This window comes from Salmo salar, chromosome ssa11, assembly GCF_905237065.1.
Source record: "Salmo salar chromosome ssa11, Ssal_v3.1, whole genome shotgun sequence".
NCBI classification, from domain to species: domain Eukaryota; kingdom Metazoa; phylum Chordata; class Actinopteri; order Salmoniformes; family Salmonidae; genus Salmo; species Salmo salar.
Genome location: NC_059452.1, coordinates 107818743 through 107831367, shown reverse-complemented (window position 1 = coordinate 107831367; position 12625 = coordinate 107818743). Strand labels below are relative to the sequence as shown.

The 12625-nt window shown below is 43.6% G+C and overlaps 1 protein-coding gene across 2 annotated transcripts in view; it reads right to left on the bottom strand.

Annotated features, from left to right (window-relative positions):
- Positions 1-12062, bottom strand: part of tpte (transmembrane phosphatase with tensin homology) — a 34076-nt gene extending 22014 nt beyond the window's left edge. Inside the window, exons 1-9 of one of the 2 annotated variants that reach the window (XM_014129869.2) lie at positions 11759-12062; positions 10090-10193; positions 7964-8044; positions 7071-7118; positions 6186-6347; positions 4140-4259; positions 3486-3585; positions 1660-1723; positions 1056-1120 (exon numbers count right to left, since the gene is read on the bottom strand). In XM_014129869.2, coding sequence (XP_013985344.2) covers positions 1056-1120; positions 1660-1723; positions 3486-3585; positions 4140-4259; positions 6186-6347; positions 7071-7118; positions 7964-8044; positions 10090-10139 — 690 coding nt within the window. In that variant the 5' untranslated portion in view covers positions 10140-10193; positions 11759-12062. The remainder of the gene's footprint in view (positions 1-1055; positions 1121-1659; positions 1724-3485; positions 3586-4139; positions 4260-6185; positions 6348-7070; positions 7119-7963; positions 8045-10089; positions 10194-11758) is intronic. The other variant, XM_014129870.2, reaches the window with a different exon arrangement.
- Between the last annotated feature and the right edge of the window lie 563 nt (positions 12063-12625).

Genomic DNA, 12625 nt, shown 5'->3' with positions numbered 1-12625 from the left:
TACCCTGATGGGGGGGGTTCTATAGTGTGTGTGTGTTACCCTGATGGGGGGGGTTCTATAGTGTGTGTGTGTTACCCTGATGGGGGGGTTCTATAGTGTGTGTGTGTTACCCTGATGGGGGGGTTCTATAGTGTGTGTGTGTTACCCTGATGGGGGGGTTCTATAGTGTGTGTGTGTTACCCTGATGGGGGGGGTTCTATAGTGTGTGTGTGTTACCCTGATGGGGGGGTTCTATAGTGTGTGTGTTACCCTGATGGGGGGGGTTCTATAGTGTGTGTGTTACCCTGATGGGGGGGGTTCTATAGTGTGTGTGTGTTACCCTGATGGGGGGGGTTCTATAGTGTGTGTTACCCTGATGGGGGGGGTTCTATAGGTGTGTGTTACCCTGATGGGGGGGTTCTATAGGTGTGTGTTACCCTGATGGGGGGGTTCTATAGTGTGTGTGTGTTACCCTGATGGGGGGGTTCTATAGGTGTGTGTGTTACCCTGATGGGGGGGGTTCTATAGTGTGTGTGTGTTACCCTGATGGGGGGGTTCTATAGTGTGTGTTACCCTGATGGGGGGGGTTCTATAGTGTGTGTGTTACCCTGATGGGGGGGTTCTATAGTGTGTGTTACCCTGATGGGGGGGTTCTATAGTGTGTGTGTGTTACCCTGATGGGGGGGTTCTATAGTGTGTGTGTTACCCTGATGGGGGGTTCTATATGTGTGTGTGTTACCCTGATGGGGGGTTCTATAGTGTGTGTTACCCTGATGGGGGGGTTCTATAGGTGTGTGTGTTACCCTGATGGGGGGGGTTCTATAGGTGTGTGTGTTACCCTGATGGGGGGGTTCTATAGTGTGTGTGTTACCCTGATGGGGGGGTTCTATAGTGTGTGTGTGTTACCCTGATGGGGGGGTTCTATAGTGTGTGTGTTACCCTGATGGGGGGGGTTCTATAGTGTGTGTGTGTTACCCTGATGGGGGGGGGGGTTCTATAGTGTGTGTGTTACCCTGATGGGGGGGGTTCTATAGTGTGTGTGTGTTACCCTGACGGGGGTTCTGTACAGGGCTTACCCTGATGGGGTTTCTGTAGAGGGCTTGTTTCCCAGAGGAGGGGAACGACATGGCAATGACACGATCTGGAGAGAAGAGGAGTAGAGAGGGATGAGAGGAGAAGAGGGATGAGAGGAGAAGAGGGATGAGAGGAGAGAGATGAGAGAAGAGGAGAGGAGAGGAGAGGAGAAGAGGAGAAGAGGAGAGGAGAGGAGAAGAGGAGAGAGATGAGAGAAGAAGAGGAGAGAAGAAGAGGAGAGAGATGAGAGGATGAGAGGAGGAGCTGGTAAGTGCCACTCATATGCAGTACACTATAAACATTCATGACACGTTCCTAACATTAGTCTTTCATTTAAAACAGCTCATCTGGTCAGAGCGGAGAGAGATATAACCTGTGACGTAGGTCAGAGGGAGAGAGATATAACCTGTGGAGTAGGTCAGGGGGGTGAGAGAGAGAGATATAACCTGTGACGTAGGTCAGAGGGGTGAGAGAGAGAGAGATATATATAACCTGTGACGTAGGTCAGGGGTGAGAGAGAGAGAGAGAACCTGTGACGTAGGTCAGGGGGGTGAGAGAGAGAGAACCTGTGATGTAGGTGAGGGGGGTGTGTGTGTGATATATAACCTGTGACGTAGGTGAGATCCAGGTCAAAGCCGTCTTTCTGGTAGCGCCGCTTGTTCTCAGACACCTGATTGGAGACCGGGGGTCAGAGGTTATATGAAGATTATGGACACTTTGGGTATTTCTCATAATGCATAGTACCGTGCTCCGAGCACGAGAGGGTCGGAGCACGAGTCCATGATGCAGTACTCCGTTTGTATACATTTTTAAGCATTGACCCAAGCTTCAACGGAAAGGGGATTGAAAACCCCAGGGATGAAAGTGAAATGAGTGACCAGACCACTCTCAGGTACAGCCTATAGCCATTGAGCAAGGCACTTAACCTGTTAGGGCTAGGGGGCAGCATTTGCACGTCTGGATAAAAAAAAATGTACCCGATTTAATCTGGTTACTAATCCTACCCAGTAACTAGAATATGCATATACTTATTATATATGGATAGAAAACACTCTAAAGTTTCTAAAACTGTTTGAATGGTGTCTGTGAGTATAACAGAACTCATTTGGCAGGCAAAACCCTGAGACATTTTCTGACAGGAAGTGGATACCTGATGTGTTGTATTGACTTTAAACCTATCCCATTGAAAAACACAGGGGCTGAGGAATATTTTGGCACTTCCTATTGCTTCCACTAGATGTCACCAGCCTTTACAAAGTGTTTTGAGTCTTCTGGAGGGAGATCTGACCGAACAAGAGCCATGGAACGATGATGTCCCATTAGACACCTGGCGCGCGAGTTCATGTTGGGTACCCTCGTTCCAATACGTTATAAAAGAGTATGCATTCGTCCACCTTGAATATTATTCATGTTCTGGTTAAAAAAGGCCCTAATGATTTATGCTATACAACGTTTGACATGTTTGAACGAACGGAAATATATTTTTTCCCCTCGTTCATGACGAGAAGTCCGGCTGGCTTAGATCATGTGCTAACAAGACGGAGATTTTTGGACATAAATGATGAGCTTTTTTGAACAAAACTACATTCGTTATGGACCTGTGATACCTGGAAGTGACATCTGATGAAGAGAATCAAAGGTAATGGATTATTTACATAGTATTTTCGATTTTAGATCTCCCCAACATGACGTCTAGTCTGTATCGCAACGCGTATTTTTCTGGGCGCAGTGCTCAGATTATTGCAAAGTGTGATTTCCCAGTAAGGTTATTTTTAAATCTGGCAAGTTGATTGCGTTCAAGAGATGTAAATCTATAATTCTTTAAATGACAATATTTTACCAATGTTTTCTAATTTTAATTATTTAATTTGTGACGCTGACTTGACTGCCGGTTATTGGAGGGAAACGATTTCCTCAACATCAATGCCATAGTAAAACGCTGTTTTTGGATATAAATATGAACTTGATAGAACTAAAAATGCATGCATTGTCTAACATAATGTCCTAGGAGTGTCATCTGATGGAGATTGTAAAAGGTTAGTGCATCATTTTAGCTGGTTTTATGGTTTTGGTGACCCTGTCTTTGACTTGACAAAACATTACACACAACTCTTGTAAATGTACTGTCCTAACATACTCTAAATTTATGCTTTCGCCGTAAAACCTTTTTGAAATCGTAAAACGTGGTTAGATTAAGGAGATGTTTATCTTTCAAAGGGTGTAAAATAGTTGTATGTTTGAAAAATGTGAATTTTGACATTTATTTGGATTCAAATTTGCCGCTCTTGAAATGCACCTGCTGTTGATGGAGTGCACCACGGGTGGCACGCTAGCGTCCCACCTAGCCCATAGAGGTTAACCCCCCCCCCCAAAAAAAAACTGTTTTTATAAAATGACCTCAAAACATTGCGTTGCCGTGGAGATGAACTCACCATCCTCCTGGTGACCTTCTCAAGTTCTTTCTTCTGAGAGGCTAATCTGAAGACCCTGACCAGGATTATAATCCTCAGAAAACGCAGGAACGTCACCACCCTGAAGAGAGTAAGAGGGAAATATACACACACACACACATATATACATATATATATATATATATATATATATATACACATACATATATACACACACACACATATATACACACACACATACATATATATACTGCTCAAAAAAATAAAGGGAACACTTAAACAACACATCCTAGATCTGAATGAAAGAAATAATCTTATTAAATAGTTTTTTCTGTACATAGTTGAATGTGCTGACAACAAAATCACACAAAAAGAATCAATGGAAATCCAATTTATCAACCCATGGAGGTCTGGATTTGGAGTCACACTCAAAATTAAAGTGGAAAACCACACTACAGGCTGATCCAACTTAGATGTAATGTCCTTAAAACAAGTCAAAATGAGGCTCAGTAGTGTGTGTGGCCTCCACGTGCCTGTATGACCTCCCTACAACGCCTGGGCATGCTCCTGATGAGGTGGCGGATGGTCTCCTGAGGGATCTCCTCCCAGACCTGGACTAAAGCATCCGCCAACTCCAGGCCAGTCTGTGGTGCAGGCTGACCCCCCCGTACGTACCTGGGTATGAGGCTGACCCCCGTCAGGTCCGAGAAGGTGTAGATCATAGTGACAACCAGGGTGATGACAACGATACAGGCATCTATGATATTCAGTCTGGAACTGAAGTACACCTTGAACCTGAAACACACAGGACAGTCAGACACACACACACACACACACACACACACACACACAGAGTCAGTCAGTCAATGAAAATTAATATTGTGTCATTCTCAAAACTTTTGGCCACGAATGTACACAGCTGATTCAAAGAGTTTAACTTTTAGTTCTATGATGATTCAGCAGTGTGTTCCAAGAAGGCCTACTGCCCAGCAAAGGGCAAACCACTTCCTGGAACCATTTCCTGCACATTACTTCCTGTTTAAACAGCTCATCATAGACAGCAGAGGTTCACAGCTCTCCCTCACTCAGGGGGGGGGGGGGTCTCCATCCTGCGCTCTCTCTGTCCTAGTCTCACTTTCACTTCATGTACAGTCGTGGCCAAAAGTTTTGAGAATGACACAAATAATATTAATTTTGACAAAGCCTGTTTGTATGATAGCAATATTTATATACTCCAGAATGTTATGAAGAGTGATCAGATGAATTGCAAAGTCCCTCTTTGCCATGCAAATGAACTGAATCCCCCAAAAAACATTTCCACTGCATTTCAGCCCTGCCACAAAAGGACCAGCTGACATCATGTCAGTGATTCTCTCGTTAACACAGGTGTGAGTGTTGACGAGGACAAGGCTGGAGATCACTCTGTCATGCTGATTGAGTTCAAATAACAGACTGGAAGCTTCAAAAGGAGGGTGGTGCTTGGAATCATTGTTCTTCATCTGTCAACCATGGTTACCTGCAAGGAAACACGTGCTATCATCATTGCGTTGCACAAAAAGGGCTTCACAGGCAAGGATATTGCTGCCAGTAAGATTGCACCTAAATCAACCATTTATCAGATCTTCAAGAACTTCAAGGAGAGCGGTTCAATTGTTGTGAAGAAGGCTTCAGGGCGCCCAAGAAAGTCCAGCAAGCGCCAGGACCGTCTCCTAAAGTTGATTCAGCTGCGGGATCGGGGCACCACCAGTACAGAGCTTGCTCAGGAATGGCAGCAGGCAGGTGTGAGTGCATCTGTACGCACAGTGAGGCGAAGACTTTTGGAGGATGGCCTGGTGTCAAGAAGGGTAGCAAAGAAGCCACTTCTCTCCAGGAAAAACATCAGGGACAGACTGATATTCTGCAAAAGGTACAGGGATTGGGCTGCTGAGGACTGGGTGTAAAGTCATTTTCTCTGATGAATCCCCTTTCCGATTGTTTGGGGCATCCGGAAAAAAGCTTGTCCGGAGAAGACAAGGTGAGCGCTACCATCAGTCCTGTGTCATGCCAACAGTAAAGCATCCTGAGACCATTCATGTGTGGGGTTGCTTCTCAGCCAAGGAAGTGGGCTCACTCACAATTCTGCTGACGAACACAGCCATGAATAAAGAATGGTACCAACACATCCTCCGAGAGCAACTTCTCCCAACCATCCAGGAACATTTTGGTGAAAGACAATGCCTTTTCCAGCACGATGGAGCACCTTGCCATAAGGCAAAAGTGATAACTAAGTGGCTCGGGGAACAAAACATCGATATTTTGGGTCCATGGCCAGGAATCTCCCCAGACCTTAATCCCATTGAGAACTTGTGGTCAATCCTCAAGAGGCAGGTGGACAAACAAAAACCCAACTCCAAGCATTGATTATGCAAGAATGGGCTGCCATCAGTCAGGATGTGGCCCAGAAGTTAATTGACAGCATGCCAGGGTGGATTGCAGAGGTCTTGAAAAAGAAGGGTCAACACTGCAAATATTGACTCATTGCATCAACTTCATGTAATTGTCAATAAAAGCCTTTGACACTTATGAAATGCTTGTAATTATACTTCAGTATTCCATAGTAACATCTGACGAAAATATCTAAAGACACTGAAGCAGCAAACTTTGTGAAAATTAATATTTGTGTCATTCTCAAAACTTTTGGCCACGACTGTACTCTGAGTACACACACACACACTCGCTTACCCCTCTACATAGACCCGTAGCAGTACGTCGGTGAGGAAGAACAGAGAGATGATGAGAGAGATCGTCTCCAGAGCGTCCCCCACATCTCTGCTCCGCGTCATCAGAGATAGGTCCACTATCACCAACACTATATCCACTATGATCAGCACCACACCAAACATACTGCAATATGGACACAGAGAGAGATCAGCACCACACCACACATACTGCAATATGGACACACAGAGAGACAGAGAATACAGACAGAGATCAGCACCATACCACACATACTGCAATATGGACACACAGAGAGACAGAGAATACAGACAGAGATCAGCACCACACCACACATACTGCAATACAGACAGAGAGAGAGACACAGAGATCAGCACCACACCACACATACTGGAATACAGACAGAGAGAGAGACACAGAGATCAGCACCACACCACACATACTGCAATATGGACACACAGAGAGACAGAGAGAATACAGACAGAGATCAGCACCACACCACACATACTGCAATACAGACAGAGAGAGAGACACAGAGAATACAGACAGAGATCAGCACCACACCACACATACTGCAATATGGACACACAGAGAGACAGAGAGAATACAGACAGAGATCAGCACCACACCACACATACTGCAATATGGACACACAGAGAGAATACAGACAGAGATCAGCACCACACCACACATACTGCAATACAGACAGAGAGAGAGACACAGAGAATACAGACAGAGATCAGCACCATACCACACATACTGCAATACAGACAGAGAGACACAGAGATCAGCACCACACCACACATACTGGAATACAGAGAGACACAGAGAGAGAGAATCATCATCCCCCATCATCATCATCATCATCCCCCATCAAGTAACGGGGCCTACCGGAATCCGAAGGACATGACAAAAGGAGTAATCGTCATCCGAATATATCTGTAGAACGAGGAAGAAAAACAAATTATGACAATTATAATCAGAAACAACATTTCTATAGATCTGGAGGTATGTGTGACGTTGCAATTGGAGCCACGGTACTTACTGGTGGGTCATTCCAGCCAAGCCATGACACACACACACACACACACACCATCTCACATTGTTCTGAAATTATTTCTGTAGTTAGAAAACACATAAGATAAGCATTCCTGCAAAAAAAAATGTTTTTGTTGAAATTGATTTGAATTTCTCGGAGAACTGATTACACCCAAATTAGCCATTTTAATTCATATAATCTTCAATAAATAAACATCCGATTTGGACCATAATTCTTCCTAACAATGAGTAAGACCGTGTGGCTTAGTTGGTAGAGCATGGTGTTTGCAACGCCAGGGTTGTGGGTTCGATTCCCACGGGGGACCAGTACAGGGGGAAAGAATGTATGAAATGTATGCATTCACTACTGTAAGTCGCTCTGGATAAGAGCGTCTGCTAAATGACTAGAATGTAAATATAAGACATGAGGAAGCCAATAAAATGCTAAAAAGCCATTATAATCCAAATTAGATGTTAGGTTCTATATTTATTGAAGATTATATACATTTTTTTTTTTTAAAAGGGCTAATTTGGGTTCAACTAATTAGTTTTATTTCTCAGAGATCAAATTATATTTCAACAAAATAATGTTTCTGGAATTGTAATTGTGTCAGTTTCTAACTACAGAAACAATTTCCTCTTTGTTCTGCTGTTTGAGGTGGAATGATTCTGGTACACCAGGTTCACAGTGTGTGTGTGTGTGTGTGTGTGTGTGTGTGTGTGTGTGTGTGTGTGTGTGTACTTACTGATACATGGTATCAGGTTCTGCACTCTCATCCTTCCCATCGTCTATCTCCACCTTAGCCTCCTCCAGCTTCTCTACACTACTGAGAAAGAGGAGGGAGGGAGGGGAGACAGAGGAGGTGGGAGTGAGAGGAGGGAGAGAAGAGAGAGGGGAGAGAGAGGAGAGGGAGGGAGAGAAGAGAGAGGAGAGAGGAGAGAAAGAGAGAGGGGGTGGGAGTGAGAGAAGAGGGAGGGAGAGAAGAGAGGAGCGACAGAGGGGGGTGGGAGTGAGAGAGTGAAGAGAGGAGACAGAAAAGAGATCAACATCAATTAAAGCTACGTTTCCATGTACAGTATGTTTAGACACTTAACATGATACTGTACTGTTGGAGCTGGGAACACAAGCATTTAGTTAGATATTACTGTTGGAGCGGGGAACACAAGCATTTAGTTAGATATTACTGTTGGAGCTGGGAACACAAGCATTTAGTTAGATATTACTGTTGGAGCGGGGAACACAAGCATTTAGTTAGATATTACTGTTGGAGCTAGAAACACAAGCATTTAGTTAAATATTACTGTTGGAGCGGGGAACACAAGCATTTAGTTAAATATTACTGTTGGAGCGGGGAACACAAGCATTTAGTTAGATATTATTGTTGGAGCTGGGAACACAAGCATTTAGTTAAATATTACTGTTGGAGCGGGGAACACAAGCATTTAGTTAGATATTACTGTTGGAGCTGGGAACACAAGCATTTAGTTAGATATTACTGTTGGAGCTGGGAACACAAGCATTTAGTTAGATATTACTGTTGGAGCTGGGAACACAAGCATTTAGTTAAATATTACTGTTGGAGCGGGGAACACAAGCATTTAGTTAGATATTACTGCACTGTTGGAGCGGGGAACACAAGCATTTAGTTAGATATTACTGCACTGTTGGAGCGGGGAACACAAGCATTTAGTTAGATATTACTGTTGGAGCTGGGAACACAAGCATTTAGTTAGATATTACTGTTGGAGCTGGGAACACAAGCATTTAGTTAGATATTACTGTTGGAGCTGGGAACACAAGCATTTAGTTAGATATTACTGTTGGAGCTGGGAACACAAGCATTTAGTTAGATATTACTGCACTGTTGGAGCTGGGAACAAGCATTTAGTTAGATATTACTGTTGGAGCTAGAAACAAGCATTTAGTTAGATATTACTGCACTGTTGGAGCTGGGAACACAAGCATTTAGTTAGATATTACTGTTGGAGCTGGGAACACCAGCATTTAGTTAGATATTACTGTTGGAGCTGGGAACACCAGCATTTAGTTAGATATTACTGCACTGTTGGAGCTGGGAACAAGCATTTAGTTAGATATTACTGTTGGAGCTGGGAACACCAGCATTTAGTTAGATATTACTGTACTGTTGGAGCTGGGAACACAAGCATTTAGTTAGATATTACTGTTGGAGCTAGAAACACAAGCATTTCACAACACCCGCAATAACATCTGCTAAATATGTGTACGTGAGCAATAAAATGTGATATTATTTGAAGTAGAGGTTGTGTAGTAACTAATCTTGTCCTCTTTGTTGAACCTCTGGCTACATGCGGTAGGAGACGAGCTGAAGGACAAATAGCTGCTGACCAGTTGTATCAAACCAGGGAAAAGCTGCTGACATCAGCAGAGTGACTTACAACACTACAGCCACACCTCTACAGTAGTCATAACTGACCATCCCTAGAGGTTGTCCCAAATGGCTCCCTATCCCCTATATATAGTGCACTACTTTAGACCAGAGCCCTATGGCACCCTATTCCCTATATAGTGCACTACTTTAGACCAGGGCCCTATGGCACCCTATTCCCTATATATAGTGCACTACTTTAGACCAGAGCCCTATGGCACCCTATTCCCTATATAGTGCACTACTTTAGACCAGAGTCCTATGGCACCCTATTCCCTATATAGTGCACTACTTTTGCCCGTAGTAACATTTGGGACACAGTCCTTCACTGCTCAGCATGTTATTGAAAAATAAATGTCTCCTAACAATAACTACTTCTGTAGATTACTCATTAAACGACAGTAAAGGTTGACAGTCAGTGTGTCTGTGTGTGTGTGTGTGTGTGTGTGTGTGTGTGAACTTACCCATTAACTTCTTTGGAATCCGTCCCTGGATTGAAATGAACAGATGACATGATGGTTCTACAGATGCTGGCCTCTTATTTTGCTTTTTTCCCTGTTTCCTGTTCCTGTTAGAGAGAAAATATATCAACACAGGCAGGGGCGGACTGGGACCAGAATTCGGGCCTAGGCATTTCTAACACACCGGCCCACTTTTTTCCTCAAGGCCCCCCACACCGGCCCACTTTTTTCTTGAGGCCTCCATTATTACCAAAGTAATGATCATTTGTAGCAAAAAAAAAAAAAAAACGAGTTAGACAGGCCCACTGGGCTAAAAATGGACCAGCCCATCAGTCATTTGCCCAAAATGTCAGAATACCAGATCGCCCCTGAAAACACAAGAGATTTGAGTTTTCCCCAGATGGCTTTGGTGACATGTTTCTGTCAAACACTACTCTGAGGACCAAATGGCATCCCATTCCCTACATAGGACACTACTTTCAAAAAGTGTCCATAGGGCTCTGGTCAAACGTATTGCACTATGTAGGGAATAGTGTGCCATTTGGCACATCTAAAAAAATGGACAGTGTGTCTGCTGGTTACAATGTTTTGGACAAGGAATAAGACTAGCCAAGCGCCAATAAGACTAGCCAAGCGCCAATAAGACTAGCCAAGCGCCAATAAGACTAGCCAAGCGCCAATAAGACTAGCCAAGTGCCAATAAGACTAGCCCTGCTTTCCCGGTGTAACATAGGTTTTAACATGCGTTTCCCGAAACACCAGGTGAGTGAGCTGTCGCTAAGTGCGCCGTATACATGTGTCGATACTGATTGGATCGAAAAAAGGGCAGGGCTGCTCTCAGGTCAGCTTTCTCCATTCAACTCTTACTTTAACATTACAATTATTCCACAATACTGACGAAGGATCAACTTCTAGACAGATATTACCACCTATGGATGCAAATACTGATATACGGCTTAATGCTTACCCTATAATAATAATAATAATAATGTACTAAATCAAGTCACATCATTGCGCACATGTTGACTGTGTGGTCTATAATTAACACAATATTATTCAATTGAATTAACATGAAATTGATTTCAATATTATTGAATGACAGTTCAGGCTATTTATCTTGTAATGCACATCTCGGTTTTCATTTGAAGCATCTTTTTTTTTATCGTTCGCTTGTTTGTAACAATTGTAAAGACATGTTAACTATTTGTAGTCAACTTCACAACTAAGTTAGAGGTCACAGAAAGAGAAACATTGATTCTGTTTATCGCAGATCTTCGGTGTATAATTTGACGCGGTATAACGGGGGAAACCGTATCTAACGACGTGTGGTTTGAATAAGTCCACAAAGTACCAACTTTAGTAAAAAAAAAAAAAAAAGACGGTTTTAGGGAAACGGCTCGGGAGATTGAAACGACGCTATTAATGAACATAGACTTATTACGATGCTTCTGAGAAACTATCCACTGTCGGTGACACCCGCACACGGTCAAGCAGACCGCACAAAACAAACAGGATCTCTGCACAACTTTCATATGTCGCCCGACCGAAACAAACAAACATGCCAAAAACAAAAGTCTACACTTGAGCTTATTGAGTTGTTGCTGTATTTTTGTTTGTTGGGAAGAATGGATTAAAAGTTAACCACAAATGTTGCGTCTACAATGATACAAACCTTACGACTCTCTTTTAGCAGCATAGAAGAGTGCTGTGGTGCAACTCTCTCTCTCTCCTTCCCTTAGTTTTCCGTTCCTTTTATTTTCTTTATCCAAACGAATCACTTTATCGCGATCCCATAGTGAACCGGGTCGTCTGCATCGGTATGTGTGATAGTCAATTCCGATTAGGAAGTATACGACCCTAGTCTTGTGACTGTTCAAGAAGACGGTTCAAGTGAGTCTTGTGACGGTTCAAAGGTTCACGGAGGTATTTTTTCCTTCCATCCTCCTTTTCTTCCTCCACTCTGCAAACGTAGCGGTTTTCAACTTCCTGAACAGGCAGATCGCTCAACGACGACTTCGAAATTGGACGTCTAACCATATTCTGAGGACGTCGAGAAATGCCTTTGAAAACCAGACACTAGGGCAACAATCGGCGTTATTATCTTCAAGAAAGTTTGCGTTTTTGCAATGGGGATTGGCGGATGGGTGTAATCCCATTACTCTGGATCAGAAGGTCCAGTGGCGGTTCTAGACCATTTCAACTGTGGGGGGGCCAAGCTGGGGCCAGTTGTACTGTTAGAGGGGCCAGTTACATTAGACGTTATTGTCGTCATATCGTTTTCTTCACTGCATTAGCAGGCAAAAGACCATGTTCATAATCATCATCGTTGCCACTGTCTAATAACGGATGTAAAAAAAAAAAGAACGATAGCAAAAATTAGTTATGTAAAAAGTATTTCATACTCCACATTTAGGGGGGCCACAAGGGGGTCCAAAATTGTTGTCACAGGGGCACTGCCCCCCCCCCCTCCCAGAACCTCCCCTGAGAAGGTCACGTGTTCAATCCCAGTGCTGGACACACATTTTGTATGTTTTAACCC